This window comes from Linepithema humile, chromosome 1 (assembly GCF_040581485.1).
Source record: "Linepithema humile isolate Giens D197 chromosome 1, Lhum_UNIL_v1.0, whole genome shotgun sequence".
Lineage (NCBI taxonomy): Eukaryota > Metazoa > Arthropoda > Insecta > Hymenoptera > Formicidae > Linepithema > Linepithema humile.
In genome coordinates, this window is record NC_090128.1 from 30,329,944 (window position 1) to 30,352,310 (window position 22,367).

General features: G+C 36.7%; 3 protein-coding genes across 7 annotated transcripts in view; 1 reads left to right on the plus strand and 2 right to left on the minus strand.

Annotated features, from left to right (window-relative positions):
- LOC136997153 (putative uncharacterized protein DDB_G0282133) overlaps nucleotides 1-22,367 on the minus strand; it is a 164,008-nt gene that overhangs the window by 101,776 nt on the left and 39,865 nt on the right. The window lies entirely within an intron of this gene.
- Nucleotides 1,024-12,173, plus strand: LOC136997163 (fatty acid synthase-like). Its single transcript, XM_067347595.1, has 19 exons — nucleotides 1,024-1,207; nucleotides 1,389-1,639; nucleotides 1,818-2,043; nucleotides 2,178-2,596; nucleotides 2,834-3,127; nucleotides 3,196-3,403; nucleotides 3,475-3,635; nucleotides 3,721-4,038; nucleotides 4,123-4,598; nucleotides 4,685-4,989; nucleotides 5,103-5,507; nucleotides 5,664-6,688; nucleotides 6,765-7,009; nucleotides 7,385-8,078; nucleotides 8,189-9,020; nucleotides 9,183-9,637; nucleotides 9,820-10,077; nucleotides 10,150-10,407; nucleotides 10,477-12,173. The coding sequence occupies exons 1-19, from the start codon at nucleotides 1,039-1,041 to the stop codon at nucleotides 10,606-10,608; spliced, it is 7,131 nt and encodes a 2,376-aa protein (XP_067203696.1). The 5' UTR covers nucleotides 1,024-1,038; the 3' UTR covers nucleotides 10,609-12,173.
- On the minus strand, nucleotides 12,140-22,217 carry LOC136997159 (uncharacterized). 4 transcript variants are annotated; one of them, XR_010887967.1, is made up of 7 exons: nucleotides 21,851-22,217; nucleotides 21,591-21,736; nucleotides 20,837-21,197; nucleotides 13,093-13,157; nucleotides 12,588-13,024; nucleotides 12,354-12,438; nucleotides 12,140-12,194 (listed from the first exon to the last, which is right to left on the minus strand). XR_010887967.1 is itself a non-coding variant. In XM_067347592.1 (6 exons), the coding sequence occupies exons 1-6, from the start codon at nucleotides 22,071-22,073 to the stop codon at nucleotides 12,671-12,673; spliced, it is 1,074 nt and encodes a 357-aa protein (XP_067203693.1). In that variant the 5' UTR covers nucleotides 22,074-22,217; the 3' UTR covers nucleotides 12,576-12,670. The 4 variants fall into 4 exon arrangements, 2 of the variants coding, with proteins under 2 accessions (XP_067203693.1, XP_067203692.1); XR_010887966.1 differs by having other exon boundaries at nucleotides 12,140-12,438; XM_067347592.1 differs by lacking the exons at nucleotides 12,140-12,194; nucleotides 12,354-12,438 and having other exon boundaries at nucleotides 12,576-12,759; nucleotides 12,835-13,024.

A 22,367-nucleotide genomic window follows, 5' to 3' on the forward strand; every position in this document is an offset into this window, starting at 1 on the left:
ATCTACTTGTTTTAAATAAAATAAATTAGTTGATAACCAAACCAAGATTCCTACATATATGATCATATAAAATTACATATGTTATTAGATCTTTTCATAACTAATTATATATTTTTACATTTGACCATATTACACCATTTTATCTCGGGTTTTTATAATTTCTACAATATAATGTGAATTTTAGTGGAACACCAAGCACGAACACCTAGCAACGGCTCTTGTTGCCTTTTCTTTCAGACTATCTGTACTTTGTTATTAAATTTTATTTTGCATATATCCATCGACCACATCGATCGTTTTCGCTAAATGTTAATATGAGTGCGTCGGCTACATCGATTGAATTTGCAGGATATATACGCATTTATTGTATTCAGAAGGTTAAACGCATTCAACTACGTTTATATTATTTAAATGTTTATTTAATGAGATATATTGTTTCTTACGGTAAAAAATTCACTTATTCTAAAACCAGTGTGGTTCTTTATTTAGAATTATGTAATTTATTATGTAACTAGCTCATATAACTAAAAATTATAATAATTTTCTACTAGATATATACAATTGGTCTCAAAATTCTTATTTCCATATCATATTTTCGGGTCTCTCGATGCAACAGATAGTAAAATAAATAAGAGAATTTACTATTACAGACCAATGATTGCAAATAATTTGAAACACATGGCATTAATGTTTCACGATTACGAACCATTAATTATTATTGAGATCAATCAATTGTTTTTTAAATAGTAAATTTATAATGTGCCTGCATAAGTAATGATGAAATAATTAACATATATTTTTTATATAAAAACAGGTGAAGTTTTAAGGTGAGCTATTAACTAGTGTTACGCCAGTCGCACAGGCAATCGCGTAAGTTGGGTTTCAGAATCTCACTTAAATATTATCATTAAAAATTAAGAAAAAAAGAGTGTGTAAATGTAAAAACGTAAAATAAAGATCATTTAAAATATCTGCAAATTTGCTGATAGTGGGACTTTGTTAACCAGAAAAGTAAAACTTACTGTCGTTGGGTTTGACATGAACTCAAATAAAAAATCCACGGTCATTGATGTCGAATCTGAAGATGACATCGTTATTTCTGGCATCGCCGGTAGATTTCCTAAATCTGACAATATTAGCCAACTTCAAGAAAATTTATTTAACAGCGTGGATCTTGGATCAGATGAGGAACGACGATGGAATCATGGTAAAATCTTCTTCGGTCTATGAATAAAAAATTATATTAAAAATACTTCATAGAAACATATGTATAAAATTACTGTTCTATTTAAATTTTATTCATTGCCATAATTTTTTTTTTATTCAAACTTCTATATTAGTTGAAATGAAAATAACTGTTCACTTATTACATACGGTTTAATATGCAGGTCATCCAGATCTACCTCAACGTATGGGACTGATTAATAATTGTGAGAAGTTTGATGCAGATTATTTTGAAATTCCCTTCAACAAAGTCCATTCCATGGATCCTATGAGTAGGATGCTCATGGAGCATACGTATGAAGCTATCGTCGATGCAGGAATAAATCCGAAAGATTTATCTGGAACAAATACTGGAATTTTTATCGGAATGTGCATTTCGGAGTCGGAAAAGACTTGGTTTTTTGAAAAACCACAGGTACAAAAAATTACTTATCATTCAAGCAAAAATATTGCACAAGCTTATAGCATAAAAATTTAGAAAAATAACATTTTTATATCATATTGTAAAAAATTTACTTGTTTGTAAATAAGCTCCTACAATGCTGATACAATGAACATTTAAATTCTCTAAACTATTTATGTACACACATCAGGTAGCCGCAGCTTTCGAATGTTACAAAACTATGAACGCAAATCGAATGTCTCACTGGTTAAATATAACAGGACCATCTTGCACCCTCGATTCCGCATGCAGCTCAAGTCTCTTCGCTTTAGAGTGCGCTTATAGAAGTATCCGGTCAGGGCAGTGTGACGCCGCCATTGTCGGCGGTGTTAATCTCTGCATGCATCCTTATGTATCATTGCAGTTTGCGCGACTTGGTATTATACTTATTAAAATATTAATTTAGAATATAAGAAATAATTAAAAAATATACAAATTATTATAATCTAATTTGGAATATATATAAATATACATCAAAATTAGATTTTATAACATAATTTTACAATTGCAGGAATTTTAGCACCTGACGGATTCAGCAAACCTTTTACCAACGATGCAAACGGTTACATGCGTAGCGAGACAATCGGAGTCGCATTTTTACAAAAAGCAAAGGTGGCTAAGAGAATTTATGCAACCGTCGTCTATGCGAAAACTAATTGTGATGGATACAAGGAACAAGGCATTACTTTCCCGTCGAGCAAAATGCAGCAAACTTTACTGGAAGAGTTTTACAATGAATGCGGTATTTCACCGACTTGCTTAGGCTACATGGAGGCTCACGGCACCGGCACTTATGTTGGCGATCCAGAAGAAATCAATGCACTCGAGCAGGTTTTCTGCAAGAACAGGCAAACTCCTCTGTTAATCGGCTCTATCAAATCAAACTTGGGCCACTCTGAAGGTGCTAATAGCATGTGTCAAATTGCTAAGGTAATAATAATTATTATATGCATTATAATAACGGTGCATTATAGTAACGGTCAACTTTTATGAACGTAGATTTGTGAAATTTTTATACTTTACAAACAAAAATTTCTATAACATTTTTTTCGCTGCAAAATCATTAATAGTATCATGATAAAAAGATAAAAAACATTTATCAATTAATAAATAATTTAATAAAAAGGTAAGAAGCAACAAGTTAGCATTTAATTAACTTTTCGTAAGGTGATAATTGCAATGGAAACTGGCTTAATCCCGCCAAATATAAACTTTACACAAATACGGAAAGGTGTTAAGGCTTTAGAAGATGGAAGCATACGCGTGGTGACCAACACAACACCGTGGATTTCTGAATTTATGGGTATCAATTCGTTTGGTTTTGGTGGAGCCAATTGCCACATCTTGATGCGAAGTAACACAAAGGATAAGATCAACAAAGGAGCTCCAAATGATAATCTACCCAGACTCGTTGTCCTGTCTGGACGTACCGAACAAGCAGTTGAATCATTTCTAAATGAGGTATATAAAAATTTTGCGGTTACACAGTCAATAAAAGCATACTTACACCGCAAAAATTTGTATGTTAGATCGAGAACCGGCCGATAGACGTTGAATATGTACGGCTATTGCATGATCTTTACGCTGACGAGATGAAAAATCATCCTTACAGAGGATACGTGATTGTCGAATCTAAAACGCCGATCAAAGCGGCAAAAGAAATACAATATTATTCAGGTGAGAGAAGACCGATTTGTTTTGTGTTCTCCGGAATTGGATCGCAATGGATTGGCATGGGTACGGATTTCTTTTTCAATATGTTAGAGAAGTGATTGCTTGCAATTAAACTCGAATTTACATGTTAACAGGTCAAGCGCTACTGCGATTCCCAGTATTTTCCAAAACCATAGAAAAATGCGATACGATTTTAAAAATGCATGGAATGTATATCATTGACATATTAACGAGTAAACATAAAGATACTTTTAACGACATATTGAATTCACTTGTGGGCATCACCGTAATGCAGGTAAATTGTTTTTACAAATTATATGCGCACAATTTCTGTAAATGTTTCTTGATAATAATAGAAAAAAATATTTTATTCTTTTTAGGTGGGATTAATCGATCTCTTAAGATCCGTAAATATCGTGCCAGATTTTGTCGTTGGTCATTCAATTGGTGAACTCTGCTGCGCATATGCGACTGGTAATTTCACCCTTGAACAAGTGATTTTATCTTCGTATTACATAGGATTGGGATTGAAGGAAACGAAAAAAATTAACTGCGCGATGGTGAATATCGGTCTCAGTTATGAGAATGTGAAGAACATATGCCCACCAGATATCGAAATAATTTACAGCAACAGTCAAAATACTTGCTCCATAAGCGGTCTAAAAAAATCAGTAAAAACATTTACAAAACAATTAGAGGTACTTTAATTTTTCATTAAAATATTTTGTCGAATATACGTGTAATTAACTTAAACAAATTATACTTTTTATATAATTTTGCAGGCCAATAACGTATTTATGGAGGAAGTCAACTGCTGCGATATTCCTCTGCATACTCGTTATCTCCTCCCCGCAAAAGCCACGATTCTGGCTTACCTAAATCGAATAATACCGCAAACAATGACTCCCAATCAGATATGGCAAAGTTTATTTGACAACACAAAATTGTCCTGCGCTGAATATTTCACGAATAATTTATCAAGTCCTGTATCTTTCGATAAAACTGCGCAATTGATTCCCAGAAACGCAGTGACTCTTGAAATCGCTCCAGATGCTATTCTTCAGAGTGTTACGAAAGAACTGTTCAACACAACCAGCATCACGTTACTTCAGCGTAATCACGAGAATAACGTCAAAGTATTTTTGCGAGGTCTAGGAAAAATGTACAACAATGGCTTGCAACCGCAATTAGCAAATCTATATCCGATCGTAAAATTTCCTGTTAGTCGTTCCACGCCGATGATCTCGCCGTCAATCAAGTATATCGAACACATTATTCATTTGGTAAACATAATAGAATACAAAATTATTTTCAGAGTAAGGAATTTTTATTTTCTATTTCCAGATGGAACCATTCCGAGGACTGGTACGTAACATGTCATAAAATGCAGACGAGACTCTCTAACGGAGAAAGGATGGTTGAAGTTGCGCTAAATGACGAAGATTACGAATATATGAGCGGTCATGTGATTGACGGAAGACAGTTATTGCCGGCTACTGGATATCTCATGCTAGTTTGGGAAACGATGGGTTTGCTAAAAAGTCTATCGTATACCGAGATGCCGATCGTATTTGAAAATGTCAAGTTCATTCGGGCAACGCACTTTCCGAAAGAAGGACCCGTGTATCTAACAATAATGGTGCAGAAAGGTAGATTTTATTTAAAAAATTTATTTTTCAATAAGCTATTTTATTTGCTGCATTAAGAATGACAATACTCAATTTATGTGATGAAGAGAAATATTCAAGATGATTTATTGCAGCAACTGGAAAGTTTGAAGTCATGGAAGGAGATAATGCCGTTGTCACTGGCACTGTGCGTGAACCGACAGATATTACCAAAGAAAAGTTACCGAGACAATTTTTAAATCAAGAGAACGACAATGAGGAGGAAGTAATGAACACAAAAGATATCTACAAGGAACTCAGATTACGCGGATATCAATACGCCGGCATATTTCGGGGTTTGAAGAGTTCGTCGACTACGGGAAAACAAGGGCACATAGCTTGGATGTACAATTGGGTAACATTTATGGATAATATGCTGCAAATGAAAATTCTCGGAATAGACACGAAGAGTCTTCACGTTTTCACGGAAATTCAAAAGTTGGTAATCGATACGAAACTTCACATACAGCAAATACGGAACGCAGCAGCTAACGATTATCGTAAGTTTGTCGACTCATTTTCTTTCTAACAGCTTTTTAGTATTAATTTTTTAATGAAACTTTAAATATTGTGACTAATTTTCAAATAAAGAAATTTGTTTAACGTAAATGAAGTTTGAGTATAAAAAAATACAATATTTATAAATATCATTTTAGAGCTTCCTGTGCGTGTGTATAAAATCTTCGACGCGGTAGTATCCGGCGGTGTGGAAATTCACAGAATGAAAGCTACTTCCATAATTCGTCGAAAGCCAGCGGGGGAGCCCGTTCTCGAGGAGTACAGATTCATAGCTCATCGCGACGGAGCCGAAATTTCATGGCAGGAAGGCGTGATGCTGTCGACACATCTCGCTCTGGAATATCATCAAGTGATAAAAGTAAATATTATCGAGTTGATCGAAGATGATGACAAAGTAGAAGCAGATGAAATAGCATCACCATTGTTTATCGATATCTTGAATGATCTACCGTCGCTTCAACCAAACATTACTCTGGTAACCAGAACCGATCGCTTCGATTGCGTTACTCTTAATTCGAAAATCACAGTTTCGCAATCGAAGAAGTTGTCGAATGACGATAATGCGATATTAATCACAGGATACAATTTGTTCACGAAGAACAAGAGCAAGACCTTAAAAGAAATTTTGCCGGTGTTACAAAACAATGGATTTTTATTGACACGAGAACAGTCCTTCACGAAAGACGACATTGCGACTGCCGAAAAGTACAATTTAGCAGTAGTACTTGAGAAACGCACGCAGAAAGAGCACATTGTACTGTTAAAGAAGAGAGAACAGTCGACAAGGAAAACTGAAGTTATTTACGTAAACAATTATGAGTTCTCTTGGTTAGAGCAGCTAAAATCGATCTTGAACGCGGAGATCGAATCGAGAAACGCTGCGAAAATAATTTTGGTCAGCGACAAAGATTCGGAATGCGGCTTGTTGGGCCTCGTCAATTGCTTGAGGAGAGAACCAGGTGGCGAATCGATCAGAGGAGTGTTTATTCAAGACAAAACTGCACCGGAGTTTTCTTCGCACGAGTCATTATACGCGGAGCAACTCCGAATCGATCTTATCATAAATGTCTTGCGTCCGGGTAAAACATGGGGTTCATATAGACATCTTCCGTTATCGCCGCTGACACCGAAACTCGTGCACCACGCATTTGTCAATCAATTGGTATAAATGTTTCACAAATTAATAAAAAAAAGTTTTTCTTACAGTTCTATCATAATAAAAGATATTTCTTATTTAGATGAGCGGTGATTTGAGTTCGTTTCGCTGGATAGAGGGCCCGATTACACCGGATTATAAGGAAAATAATCTCGTTCACATAGCTTACTCGTCTATCAATTTCAAAGATGTAATGATAGCATCCGGCAAACTTGCAGGAGATGGTTTCCATTCAACTCGTAGACGTCTCGAGGATTGTATGGTGGGTATGGAATATGTCGGCGTCAATAATACTGGACAGAGAGTAATGGGACTTTGGGAAAACAGGTACGTTATTGTCACACAATCATTTAAAAGTATACTGTATATAAAAAAGATAGATGTACTTTAAAGTAAGCCTTTTTTTGGATCAATTAATATATTGTGTTTGTATATATTGTATGTGCATGTGTGACAAAAAAATAAAAAATAATTAAAAAATTATTTATGTAAAAAAATTTGTATTATAAATGTTTCAAACTTTGCAACGCAACTTGCAAAATTTTGTAAAGCCAAAGCACAAACGTAGAATTATTTTATTGAAGTGCATAAATTTTTTATAAACCATATTACTATATTTACTGTAAAACCTACAAGTTATCTTTTTTCTAGATAATTCTGTTTTTTTTAGATATAAAAAAATTTTAATTCTTTAATTCACAGATCCATATCAAATATGTGCACATCCGCCAAATACTTATGCTGGAATGTTCCCGACGAGTGGAGCATGGAAGACGCTGCAACGGTTTCGTGCGCTTACGGCACGTGCTGTTACGGATTAATCGTCAAGGCAAATATGAAAAAGAGAGACACGGTACTTATCCACTCCGGTACCGGTGCCGTGGGCCAAGCTGCGATTCATCTTGCGCATCACAAAGGTTGCGAGATATTCACCACCGTTGGCACTCCAGAAAAGCGAAAGTTTATCAGAGACACGTTTCCGTTTATCCCAGAGAATCACATTGGAAATTCGCGCGACAACAGTTTTGAGCAAATGATATTTAATCAGACCAACGGCCGTGGCGTGGACATTGTATTGAACTCGCTCGCCGAAGAGAAACTCCAGACGTCCATCCGTTGCCTGGCGAAGGGCGGGCGTTTTCTGGAAATAGGCAAATACGATTTTATGGCCAATAATTCGTTGAACCTGTCGATGCTTTCGAAAGGAATTTCATTTTACAGCGTTATGTTGGATAATGTATTCACAGCTCCGGAAAAACTAAAAGAACGTTTGAACATGGTAGTGGCCATAAATCTTGCGAATAAAGCTATTCAACCGATTTCCAGAAAAATTTTCAAAAAGGATGAAGTGGAGGCTGCATTCAGATACATGGCAGCTGGAAAGCATATAGGAAAGGTAAATCAATTAAACTGGAATTAATTGTGGCTTAATTACGGTTGATCAGTTAAGAATAAAACTTAATACATAAATAAAAAACTGCGTTAACTGAATTGACGTACTTTTAGGTAATCATAAAAATACACGAAGAAGATGAATCTATGAGCGCACCCATTCTTGCACTTCCACGTTATTACTGTCTATCGAACAAATCGTACATCATCTTAGGCGGCTTGGGTGGCTTCGGCTTAGAATTAGCCGATTGGCTGGTTGTTCGTGGCGCTCAGAATCTGGTGTTCATCTCGCGCGCCGGAGTAAGAAACGGATATCAGCAGATGAAGATCGATCTGTGGAAATCTTACGGAGTGAAAGTGCTAATCATATCGAACGTCGATGTATCGGACGTCAAAGATTGCGAATATATGCTGAAATCGGCAGAAAAACTGGCACCGGTGGACGCTATATTCAATCTGGCTGTGGTATTGAATGATAAAATATGCCGGAATCAAACTGTAGAGACGTTTCAGGAACCCTTCAAGGCGAAAGCTTGGGCCACGAAGAACTTGGATCATTTGACCAGAAAAATATGTCCTCAGCTTCGTCACTTTGTTGTGTTCTCTTCGGTATCTTGCGGCAGAGGAAATGCCGGACAGACCAATTACGGCATGGCAAATTCCATCATGGAGAGAATTTGCGAGAGACGAGTGCAAGAGGGTCTGCATGGACTAGCGGTTCAATGGGGTGCGGTCGGCGATGTCGGCCTCGTGGCTGATATGCAAGACAACGACAAAGAAATGGTTATCGGCGGCACTTTGCAGCAAAAGATAACTTCCTGCATCGCGAAACTCGAGGACTTTTTGTTACAAAAACAGCCTATAGTGGCGAGCATGGTTGTAGCCGAGAAGCGGTTGAACACTTTTGGCGCATCCAGTATTGTCGAAACTGTGGCCAATATTATGAGTAAGTTAATAACATTAAAAAAATTAGACTATTTGATTAATCAATTTATTTCAATTGGAATTTGTTTGATAAAGAAGATCAATGTGTTTAATTAAATGTGATTAAAATATTTAATATAAACTAAATAATTAAAACTAATAATAAAAAATTAATTAAATATAGATCTGAAGGACATGAGGACCGTGGCTCATCACATGCCTTTGTCCGAGCTTGGAATGGACTCGATGATGGCCGTGGAAATTAAACAGACCTTGGAACGGGAGTATGAGATTTTCCTTACAGCGCAGGATATTCGCGATCTCAATTTCGCTAAGCTCGCCAAAATGTTTGAGAAAGATATGAAGAACGAGGAACTCGCCGAGATAACAGGAATAAAATTGCTCATTCGCATATCAGGCGATGATCAATTGATACCCGATGTTTGTATAAAGCTTTCGACGAAAAAAAGCACGACGGAAAGCGAAATATTCCTATTGCCAGGTATAGAGGGTTGTGCAAACGTCTTTGATTTGCTGGTGCCAAAAATCAAAGGTTCAGCGACGTGTTTGCAATACAACACGCATAACATCGGCACAGACTTAACATCAATAAAAGATATCACTAATAGCCTTTTAGAGGTAAATTCTTCACTTAATTAACAACTGGACTCCATAATGTAGAAAGAAGGAAACAGATTGTGATACAATAAAATACTGCATGCCAGAATACAATGATAACAAGATTACAGTTCAAGATATTTTTAATCCCATTTTTTTCTGTTAAGTTTTTTTATATTTTACTGTTTTTTATGTGTTTCTAGCACATTTTGAGCAGAGAACAAAAATTGCCACAGAATTTTGTACTAGTCGGCTATTCGTATGGATCGATAATTGCAATTGAATTAGCGCGGAAGTTAGAAGAAATGAATCTCAAAGGCCGATTGATACTCATCGATGGAGCACCCGAGCATATAAAGGCAATGGCTAATATAATTTGTCCTTTCACTGCGTTAGATGAATTTCAGAATAATGTTCTTTTGGGTATAATGGATTTGTTTCAACCAGCAGCTAGTGGAAAGGTATATATAGTCGTTGATGAAGGTCTGAAATGATGGACTTCTCGGCAAAATTCACAAATCTAATCTTTTCAGTTTGTGTTGGAGTTAAACAAATGTACCAATACTAATTGGGACGAAAAGTTAGAAATTTTTTTGAAACATGTTTCTTCGGCTTATTCACAAGTAATGATTGACAAAAGAAAAGCTTTGTGCACAACAATATATAAGCATTTGAACGGTCTTCATGAATACGATGTGACACAAGTACCGAAAATCGAATCACCTATAATACTTCTGAAGCCCACGACATATTCGTTACTTTTTCCTCAAGAAGACTATGGCTTGCACAAGGTAATTGAAATATATAAAAAAATAATTGATACAGCAGAACAGTTATAATTAATATAAAGTTACTTGCAGATTACTAAAGGAAAAATAGAAATACACTATGTTGAAAGCACTCACATGACAATAATGGACAATGACAAAGTCGTTGCTGTAATTAATGAAACAATTAATTCCATCGAACCTATTAAAAGCATGCAAATATAATGGGTAATAATAATATGACATTTGTTTAAAATATCCATACTAGACATAGAAGTTAATATGCAATTTAAAATACTATATGTATTCACAATATATATTATATATACACAAAATCTAAATACTACATTTAGTTTTATAAGATTTTATAAAACACAACGTGTTTAATATGTAATTGTTTCTTTAAGCTATGTATATGTTAAAAATTATATAAGCTGAAATTATTTGTTTCAAGTCACAAATAAAAATATAATCTTTTTCCTAAAATTAACACAATTTTGTTTTTTCTTTTAATATATCGCTTCCATATAGTCTGAAGTATTTAATTTGTATATAACTATTGAATAAATAGTTTAATAAATAAAGTAAAAATTATTGCAGATATCAGCTTGATTAAATCGAATCAAGGGTTTCACATTACTTTACTTACATATTTCTTGTTTTTCGAAGAGGAGGAGTTTTTTTGCATTAGAAAGCGACGTGAAAATTTTAAAAAAGATTTAAATCTTAAAAATTTATAAATTTGAACAATTCAAAGTAGTTATACAAATTTTTTATGTTACGCAAATTTGTACAAATATGTGTACAAATATAAAGCTTGAAGTTTGATGTTTAAAATTATTTATTCAAATTTAATATCGCTTTATTGAGCAAAGACATCTTCGAGAAATATCCAATTGTAAAGATAAAACTTAAGATTATTTTTTAAAACAATTTCAACAGAATTCCCTGGTGAAAATAAAATGTAAAACAAGCGTTAACAAAGCGTAAATTGGAGAGTAAATCTAATGTAAAGGGAGAGTGATGGAAGCGTAAACGAAATATCAAATAAGCGAAAATTGAGACATCGGGACGTAAAGAAAGTGGTTATTAAGCGTTAAAAAAGCGTTAACAAAGTATCATTAAACTCTTCGACAAACGTGAACAAAACATTCTCGAATGTAAACGGAGCGTTATCGAGCTCCTGAGGAAGTGTTAACAAAGGGTCATCGAGTCCCCGGCAGGTTCTTAGCAAATGTGAACGAAAAATAATGAAGCGTTATTGAAGCGTTATTAAAACGTTATTGAAAAGTAAAAAGGCTCATCTATATAAGATGCAGGACGCGGGTTGCAGATCGCAAGATTAGACGCAGTGACGTATTTTCGGTAGTTTACAGTCGCAGGCTTCAATACGCAGGACGCACAGAAGTTTTGAGGTTCCCAATTTGCTGCGTCTAATCTTGCGATTTGCGATCCGCGTCTGCTTCTTATACAGATGAGCCTTAAAAAATTAAAGTAAATAAATAATAATAAATAAAAATATTTTTATTTTTATTGTTTTATATTTTTATTTTTTTTTACAATATTTGTAAAATATTTTATTAATATATATATTTTAGTTAGAATTAGAGACCGGACCGGAACCGGAAAAAAAGTAAAAAAAATACTGCAAATAATATTTAACTGATAAAAAAAATAGTCAACTGCAGAAAACATTTTGTGTTTGTTTATTTACTACAAAACGATTACGCTTCTGAGTAATTCCGGTCCGAGTCTGATTATATTTAAGATATTTAAGATGTCTTGATGTGTGTTCATATATGATTATGTATCTGAAAAAAAAGAACGAGCAATTAATCAAAGAATAAAACTATAAATATTTTTAAAAAAGTACAAATCAAGTTTATTATGTTTAAATTATTATTACTTTCAATTGAATCGATATCTTTTTTTTGAAATTTGGCAAAGTTTGATTTTTTGTTCTTAAATACCAATGGCTTCTGTAAAACAGTTGAAGTTACAGATGTAACAGTTGAAACTATTGATGGATCTGCTACTGTTGTCTCCTTTTCTGTCCTAAATAAAATAAACAAAAAAATTTTTTTACTTATATTTTTATGGAAATAAATAATTACACAATTTCTGGTCATTATTATGAAATAATTACCAAAAATTGTATTGCTTTTTTATTTATATTTTTAGTAAAATCTGAAATTTTAATTGACCTCTGCGATATATTTTTATATTTATATTTCTTCGAGTGTTTTGCACGAGAGGATGTACTTCTTCCTCCTCCAAGATCTAGCGCTCAATCTGAGAGATAAGCTGGCAGTAATTTAATCATTTGATCAATGTCACCTTCATAATTATCATTTTTCAATCGCTCTCTGAACAAGTCTATAAAATAAAAAACAAGAGATAAATAATAATAAGAAAAAGATAGTATTTCTTTCATAACAATTGAATATTTACTTTGAGCTAGCATCAGGAATCCAAGTGGAAATTTTTTTAATCCTTCTTTTCTAGGATAAATCCTCATTAATTTAGCATTTTCGCCGAAAACTCCAATAAGAAGGGCTGCAGCCCAGTCGCAATCATTTTTTGCTGCTTTTATAGCTGCGAAACCTGCATTTGTGCAATAGAAACCACTGCCAAGATGAACCTGATAAAATAAAATAATTAGTTGCAAAATGTTTTATAAAAAAAACTACTACAAAAAAATTAACTTACCTTATTTTCTATTTCTGAAGACATACTGCTGGTGCTGAGTCTATCTCCAAAGTTGCATATCTTTTCTGTAAAATTATAATCAATTTCATATTTATTTATTATAACAATTAGTGTTAAAACAATGCCTATGAATAAATTATGTACGATTAAGCTAAAAGCAATTTGTGAATATCTTAGAAAGATGGATTATTTTTAAGAAACTAACGTAAAAAAATAAAAAAAAAAAAAAAAAAAAATTGCTTGGATTTATGAACTTCTTATAATGGATGCATTTAGTATAACAACAGCTCATTGAAAGCATACTGAACAGCTGTTCGTGATTAGTATATGATTTTAGATTTTAGACTTTAAATTAATTACAAACAATTGTTCACTAAAAGTGCTCAATAAGAGCTTGCTAAATGTATTCTAATCTAGAATAAATAGAAATGCTCGTTTCTTCAGCAATGCTGAATATTTGTAATTGCTTTTTGCTTTTAACTAGAGGCTGGTTCCGATATTCACTGCAAGTCTACGTTACGTATACTATAGATTTTCAGTACTTGCAGTTGCTTGCAGTGAATATCGGAACGCAGCCTAAGTGTGCACATACTTCACAAATAGCAAGTTGAATAAACTGTAACACAACATTGAACAATAATGTGAAATATTTATGAAAAAAATTGAAAAATATTGTTGCGTCCCTGTATTTCGTCTCATTGAGAGCAGAAGATTCGTCTCCAGGGAGACGCTTATTTGTAAATAACGTTAGTCTGTCAGTCTTATAGAAAGAGTGGAAGATTCGTTTCTAAGGAGACGCTTGTTTGTAAACAACGTTTGTCAGTTTAGTTTCGGAGGAGCTGTCAAATTGTGCGGACGCGTATTGACAGTTCTCTTGTATTTATCGGTTTTGGTTGCAAAGATTGTAAATAAGTTCTATTAAAGTTCTCAATTCGTTAAGAAGTGTTCTTTATTTCGTGTGTGTGAGTCTTTCGAGTGAGTGAACATTATTCTCAAATTGATCGGCCGATCCATTACGTTCTACGGGAACGTAACATTTTGGGGGCTCGTCCGGGATCGGCGAACGACATGTCCACAGTCCATTCACCAAGGAGGACGCGTACTCAAGCTGCGGCGGTGTCAAATGAAACGGCAGTGGTTTCGGCTGAGTCGGAAATGCTGCGTACAATCCTGGAGGAGCTAGGACAACTCCGAGAGGAACGACGAGTTGAACAGGAGCAGATACGGACAGAACTGCATCGTTTGGAACAAGATATAGTCCAGCTAAGTCGTTTTAATAATAGCGAAATTAGGAATCAAGGAGAGAGTTCCGTGTCACAAAATAGCGAAATTAGGAATCAGGGAGAGAGTTCCGCGTCACGAAATAGCGAAATTAGGAATCAGAGAGAGAGTTCCGCGTCGCGAAATAGATTAAATATTGAAAATTCAGATTTAGGTTATAAATTAAAAGATAAATTAGAGGAAGTTCATAGAGAAACTCGTCAACGTTTGAATTTTCGTTCACTTCGTACTAAAGCTCGTTATGATCAGAAAGCTCGACAAATTAATTTTGAAGAAGGTCAAGATGTGTGGTTTTATAATCCTCGTAGAGTTAAAGGAAAAGCACCTAAATTACAAAGTCATTGGGAGGGTCCTTATAAAGTAATTAATAAACTTAGTAATGTTGTATTTAGAATTCAAAAATCTAACAGACACAGACAGAAAGTTGTCCATGCTGATAGATTAGCTCCTTTTTATAAAAGATAAATTCTGTATTGATAGTAATTGTTTTCTTTTTATTGAATAAGTTACTTGTTTTGATCGTTCTTATTTATTTATTTTAGAAAGAATGAAATGAAAATGGAAACTGAAGTGATTCTATAAGAAGTTGACGACGAATTTGACGAAGACTGTCTCGCTCACGGTTTTTGAGCCGTGGTTTTCCCGTGAGCCGCAGGGCAAATGCCGAGGCAGGGACTTGAGGAGTCTTTTAAGACGATGGGACCACGGTGAATACCCCCCTCTTGTCCGAAGCTTCACGAAGAACATACAAAGATTTTAAAAATCGATTAAGTCAGAGGAAATAAGTTGCCTGGTAACCTGTAGCAGCAGCTCAGGGTAGGGCAGAGAAGCTTATTAAAGACTTGGACATCGATGGATCAAGAAATTTAAACTCAAGCTAGAAGAGAGCTAGGAGTTTAATTGAAGATCCAAAAAATGAATTAGAATGTCGGGACGACAATCTGAAGACGAGGGGGATAGTGTTGCGTCCCTGTATTTCATCTCATTGAGAGCAGAAGATTCGTCTCCAGGGAGACGCTTATTTGTAAATAACGTTAGTCTGTGTTGTCATGTAAACGCCCCGCTATGCCGTTGAGCGGTGGCGCTGTATGGCGCTGTAGACGGTGAGCGCTTCACTGTTACACTGTCGGTCTTGTCTATCTTACTTCCGGTTTCTTCCCGTATATACAAATAAAAATTTCGTGCTATTTTTCTTCAAACAATTCTTTTTATTCGTACCAATCCTCAACAGGTTATGGGCCCAGGGAATTAGAAATTAGTGGAATTGTCGGTATTTTGTTGTGCAAAGTAATATTTCGGCAAAATTGCGGAATTACATGGTTAACCTATCGTATTGAGCTCGCGTGTGAAAAGGTTAGAATCGAAACAATGGGAAAAGAATTTGTTATCGAAAAACTCCGCGGCTCGGAAAACTACCATACGTGGCAGTTTGCAATGCAAAGTGTTCTTGAATTCGAGGAACTCGATGGCACGATTGCAGAAGCGAACACTGAAACCGACCCAACAAAAGTTAAAAAAGCGAGAGCTCGGATTATTGTTTCGGTGGAAGAATCACTTTACGTGCACATCCAAGGTCACACGACGGCGATTGGCGTCTGGACGGCGTTGAAACATCTGTTCGACGACAAAGGTCTCACACGGAAAATAACGCTGCTGAGGCATCTCATCACCGTGCGCCGCGATGAATGTAACTCAATGACGGAATACATATCGGAGATTTCATCAACGGCGAATAAATTGGTTGGCATCGGATTCGCGATCACTGACGAGTGGATCGGTGCGATTATGCTGGCTGGACTCGGTGAGGAGTATCGTCCGCTCATTCTCGGACTGGAAAGTAGCGGAGTGGCACTGACCACCGATAGTGTAAAGACCAAATTGCTCGATGTGGACAGAGGCCATCAAGGTGAGTCATCGTCAGCACTCCTAGGTCATCCGAAAGCTGGCGCAAGCGGCGGAAAGAAATCGGACAAAAAGAAATTCGGTTTTAAATGCTACAACTGTGGCAAGGTCGGTCACAAGCGGTCCGAATGCAAATCGAAACCGAAAGCTCAATCGGAGAACGCGAAGCTGACGAATGCATTCATGGTGAACGATCGAATGGTGGCCAGCACGAACTGGTACCTGGACAGCGGAGCGTCGAGACACATGACGCCGCACCGAAACATCCTGCAGAATTTTCGGCCAGGAAATTTCCCGGAAATTTTGACCGCCAACAACCAGAAGTTGAAGGTGCTTGGTAGCGGCATGGTGCTAGTGTCAATCGACGGTGTGAACATCCAAATGAAGGAGGTGCTCTACGTGCCGCAATTGGCGGCAAATTTGCTGTCAGTGGCGAAAATCACAGCAGCTGGAAACAAGGTACAGTTCGATGGAACAGACTGCCGGATTTACAACCCAAGAGGTCAGAAATTACTGCAAGCGCAAATGCGGAATGGTGTGTACGTGGTAGACAGCAATGCGATCGAGTGTCGTCTGGCGAGTGGCGACATGGTTGGTGCCGACGGAATGGAAAAAGATGCAATGGATTGGCACAGGAAGCTCGGACACCTGAATATCGGCGACATGATTCGGTTAAAGGGCCTGGTTGACGGCCTCGAGTTCGACGGAAATGGTGAAGACGTGAAGGAATGCATCACGTGCATGATGGGGAAACAATCTCGGGCCCCATTTCACTCGTCGAATACGGAAATTAAATCGACGGAAATTCTGGAGTTGGTGCACACGGATTTATGTGGGCCAATGGAAGTGACATCCAGTGGAGGAGCCAGGTACCTGTTGACATTCATCGACGATTTCTCCAGGAAGGTATTCGTCTATTTTCTAAAATCAAAAGCGGAGGTGAGTGACAACCTCAAGGCTTTCGTGAAGATGGTAGAAAGGCAGACAGATCGACGAGTTAAGCGCATTAGGTCCGACAACGGGACTGAGTTCGTAAACGGCGCCAACAAGGCATTTTTCAAAAATGCTGGAATCATCCACGAGACGTCATGCGCCTACACACCCCAACAAAATGGTGTAGCGGAACGCATGAACCGGACACTGGTGGAACGTGGAAGGTGCCTACTCATTGATGCGGAATTGGAAAAACGCTTTTGGGCTGAAGCGGTTAACATGGCAGCCTACGTCGTCAATCGATCGGTGAACCGTTCGCTTGGAAGAAAAGTTCCAGAGGAAGTATGGCGTGGAAAACGAATTGACGTGTCAAACTTGAAAATCTTCGGCACGCCAGTAATGGTACTCATCCCCGAAATCTACAGAAAAAAGCTCGATCCAAAGTCGAAGCAGTTGGTGTTCGTCGGATATTCGGAAACGCAGAAGGCAATGCGGTGCCTAGACGTCAAAAACGGAAAGGTTTTTGTGAGCCGTGACGTCAAGTTCCTGGAACCTCGGAAAGCAAAGGTAATAGTCAAACATTTTATTGAAGATGATGTCGACGTCATTCCAGAGAAGCCAGAAAAACAACCGAAAGGAGTTGGGGGCGCACGCCAGAGAGATCCCGAAGATGATCGAGGCAATGATGGTGGCGAAACCGCGGTCAACAACGCTGCAGATGGTCGGGCTACAGGCACGCCGGATAACAACATCGAAGGCAACGAACCCGAACTATCACCGGAAGAGGCATTGCGGAAATCGCGGCGAACCCGGAAGCCACCTGAACGACTCGGAGACTACGTTACCTACCGAGCGGAAGACATCGAGCGTTCTGGCGAACCTGAAACAGCGGAAGAGGCGCTGGCTGGACCGCACGCTGTTGAATGGAAACTAGCGATGGACGAAGAAATGCAAGCAATGGAAGCCAACGGAACGTGGACATTGGAGGAACTACCCGAGGGTAGGAAAGCAATCAAGACCAAATGGGTGTTCAAGAGAAAGCTCGCCGAGGATGGGTCTGTGTTGCGATACAAGGCTCGCCTGGTTGCCAAGGGGTGCTCTCAGAAGTATGGACTTGACTACGTCGAGACATTCTCTCCGGTAGTGCGTTACACATCGATTCGTCTCTTGATCGCACTGGCCGTAAAGTGGAATATGAAAATTGACCAGATGGATGCGGTGACTGCTTTCCTTCAAGGCGATTTAGATGAAGAAATCTTCATCGAGCAACCGCCTTTGTACAGCGATGGAAGTGGTCGCGTGTGCAAGCTAAAGAGGGCTATGTACGGCTTGAAGCAGAGTGGTCGTCAATGGAACATCGTTTTAGACAACGTTTTACGATCGTACGGGCTCGAGAAGTCGAAAATGGACCCGTGTGTGTACCACACAAAGAATACATCACTCATCGTGGCAATCTACGTTGATGACTTTCTAATTTTTTGGCGGGACAAGGAAGTGCTGAACCGCCTGAAGCTTGAGTTGGGGACTCACTTCAAAATGAAAGACTTGGGCCGAGCCCGAACGTGCGTTGGAATCAACATAACATACGTAGATAATGGAATAGCAATTGACCAATCGTCGTACATCAAGAACATGTTGATGCGGTTCGGAATGGAATTTGCGAACCCGTTGCCGACTCCCAGCGTTCCAAATGAAAAACTGTCAATCAACATGAAGAAGGAAGGGGAAGACACAAGTAACATTCCCTACCAAGAGGCTGTAGGATGTCTCTTGTATCTGGTTCAAGGAACGCGACCAGATATTGCATTTGCTGTTGGGAACGTGAGCAGGTTTAACACAAGCCACGGACAAGTTCACTGGACCGCCGTCAAGCGGATCTTCAGGTATTTGAAAGGAACAATTAATTATTCAATTCTTTTTATTCGTTCCGATGACCTGAAGCTCCATGGGTTTGCTGATGCTGACTGGGGTTCGGATGTGGACACCCGCCGGTCATGCACCGGATACGTTTTTATGCTGGGCACAGGCAGTATCTCATGGCTCAGCAAACGTCAACCAACGGTAGCTCTGTCCTCAACCGAGGCAGAATACATGGCCATGGCAACGGCCACGCAGGAAGCAGTCTGGCTGAAGCAGTTTCATGAGCAGTTCGAGGAAGCTGAGGCAATTCACCTCGAATGTGACAACCGGAGTGCCCTCGACATCGCGACTACGGACTGTTATCGGGCCAGAACCAAGCACATTGATACGCGACACCACTATGTACGCGAAAAGGCGATCGACGGAACTATTGAATTACTGCACGTTCCGACTGCCGAAAATGTAGCTGACTGTCTCACCAAAGAAGTGACGGGCCAGAAGCAGAAATTCTGCGCTCAACGTATGGGTCTGCAGAGTATCGTAAGCCAAAGAGTTGGTTTGGACCTTCAGTCCAACTGACCATCATCCTAACTTTTGGGCCATTTGGATGAGTCACTAAGGCTCATCAGGCCAGTGATATTAATGTACCTTAGCTTTATTTCCTTGAGTTCCTTTTTAGATTGTAGCTTACGATAAGTTGGGGTGTTGTCATGTAAACGCCCCGCTATGCCGTTGAGCGGTGGCGCTGTATGGCGCTGTAGACGGTGAGCGCTTCACTGTTACACTGTCGGTCTTGTCTATCTTACTTCCGGTTTCTTCCCGTATATACAAATAAAAATCTCGTGCTATTTTTCTTCAAACAATTCTTTTTATTCGTACCAATCCTCAACAGTCTGTCAGTCTTATAGAAAGAGTAGAAGATTCGTTTCTAAGGAGACGCTTGTTTGTAAACAACGTTTGTCAGTTTAGTTTCGGAGGAGCTGTCAAATTGTGCGGACGCGTATTGACAGTTCTCTTGTATTTATCGGTTTTGGTTGCAAAGATTGTAAATAAGTTCTATTAAAGTTCTCAATTCGTTAAGAAGTGTTCTTTATTTCGTGTGTGTGAGTCTTTCGAGTGAGTGAACATTATTCTCAAATTGATCGGCCGATCCATTACGTTCTACGGGAACGTAACAATATTAATAAAAAGTTAATATTTTTTAAAAACTATGAGTGAATGTAATTAAAAAGACAGATTTATTGACATGCATAGACATATCAAACAACTTGATGAACATGATTTGTTCGCAAAAAACTTTAAAATATTTAATAAGAAAACATTTTTTTAATGACAGCTATTATTAAAAGAAATATGTATTACATGCAAATGGTTTTAATTGTCGAAATATTTACGTACAATAATTATAAGTTTTCTCTTTCAAAGATATAGTGCAATTCAAATTTAAACTTAAATATACAAAAAATAATAAAAAAATAGAATATAATTATATTATTAATTTTATATTTAAGTTTAAATTTTTATCATCTTGTCTTTTTTTGAAAGAGTTGATTATTGTATTGTACACAAATATTTTAATAATTAAAATCATTGTTTATAAATGTCAAATACATTATTTATGAATGTAAGATAAAATTAATTGTTTCACTAACTCTACTCACCTAATAATAATTGAATTAAGTCGTAACATTCAGAATAATCTTGTGAATTATGTAACCATTCTGTAACATACAGAATATTATTCGAAGAGTGCTTGAATTAAACTTACTCAACATTTCCTCCATTCTACAAACAGCTTCACACGCTTGTGAAAGTGGTTCTTTTACAATTCCTATAATATTTTCTTCGATAATCTTGCTACTGTTTTCTATTCTTTCTTCTATTTTTTCTTCCATTTTCTGCACTTTTTCATTTAAAAGACTTTTCAATTCTTGAAGTGCAACAGACACATTACGATTAACTGATAATTTTTCTTGATATTGTGAATATTTCTTAGTAGTAGGTCCACTAGAATCTATTGTTATATTTTCAGAAAAATCTCTTTCATCAATATTTTTTTCGATATTATAATTACATAAAATTTTCTGATATTCTTCTGCTACTGCTTTTTTCTTCCCTTTTTTTAGTGTCTGCATATGCATAAAATATATTTTAAAGAAAAGAAGTTATTAAATATGTTTAATTATATAATGTATTAAATGTCCATGCTTTAGTGGGTACATCTTAAACATTAAATGTTTATATTTCAAAAAGCGTCCTATGTCAAAATTTAAGAAATAGTTGAATCCTTTTTGTCAACTTTTCAGGTAGTACTAAATTTTCCCGTTATTTCTTTCTTATGTATATATATATATATAAAAGTTTACGCAAAGAATTCAATTATATATATTTGTTGACAGAAAAGATTCAACTATTCCTTACATTTTGACATAGGTTGCTTTTAGATTTCGAAATATATATATATATATATAGCTATAACAAGTGCTCACATCTCACGATGTCCAGATAATTAACTTACTTACTGCTTTTTCACGATAAGCTGTAATTGAAGAAAATGCGTTTTGCTGTCTCTCATCTTGGGAAGTGTTATCAGGTTCGTCTAGTATATCTGAAGGCCATGCAGGCCAACCAATTCTTTTATTGTCCTGATTTAATTCTGTGACACTTCCTATGAAATAAGAATATAATAACGAATTAATATATATCAGTTTATAAATGTTACAGAACATTTACTATTTTTTATAAAAATAATTTGTGTTAAGAATTATTTTGTAGATCATACCTGCTAACTTGCCAATATAGGCATAATATCTTTGTTCTTTTCCTTCTACATCATTCATTGCAGTTTTAACTGAATATAAAATATTGCTGTTGAAGTCTTTATAGTGCTTGGGAGAAAATTGATTGCCCTCTTGAGTTTTAATTTTACGTATCAAAATATCTTCCACATCACCATTGTAATATTTAACCTTGGCATACCACTTTTTATAATCCGTGGAAGCCATTATATTAAAACACAATAAAACACATGATGTTAAACAAAACGTATTATTATTTTGTATTTTCTTACAGAGAAAGTAATGTTTTCTGTAATATTTAAATGATTGACACAAATCAATTTAATTTTCTTGATAGGTTATCACTTTGTTGGCGCGTTTTGGCACTTGGCACGTCTTGCACTTGCACGTGTTAACACGTAAGCCACGTAAGCAACGTGTGTTTCATTGTTAGGTTAGGTTAGGTTAGTCTCTTTTGCGCATGCCATGCGGTATCAATAGAAATGATGGGACGATTAGACG

Bases quoted from the DNA above. Each gene is read 5' to 3' on its own strand.
- LOC136997163 (XM_067347595.1), top strand. From the start codon at position 1,039: ATGAACTCAAATAAAAAATCCACGGTCATTGATGTCGAATCTGAAGAT. The intron at 6,689-6,764 runs GTATAAATGTTT...TTTCTTATTTAG, and splicing joins ACGCATTTGTCAATCAATTG to ATGAGCGGTGATTTGAGTTC. The intron at 9,638-9,819 runs GTAAATTCTTCA...ATGTGTTTCTAG, and splicing joins TCACTAATAGCCTTTTAGAG to CACATTTTGAGCAGAGAACA.
- LOC136997159 (XM_067347591.1), bottom strand. From the start codon at position 22,073: ATGGCTTCCACGGATTATAAAAAGTGGTATGCCAAGGTTAAATATTAC. The intron at 13,158-20,836 runs GTAAGTTTAATT...ATAATTTTACAG, and splicing joins TAGAATGGAGGAAATGTTGA to AAAAGATATGCAACTTTGGA. The intron at 13,025-13,092 runs GTAAGTTAATTT...TTATTTTATCAG, and splicing joins CTTCAGAAATAGAAAATAAG to GTTCATCTTGGCAGTGGTTT.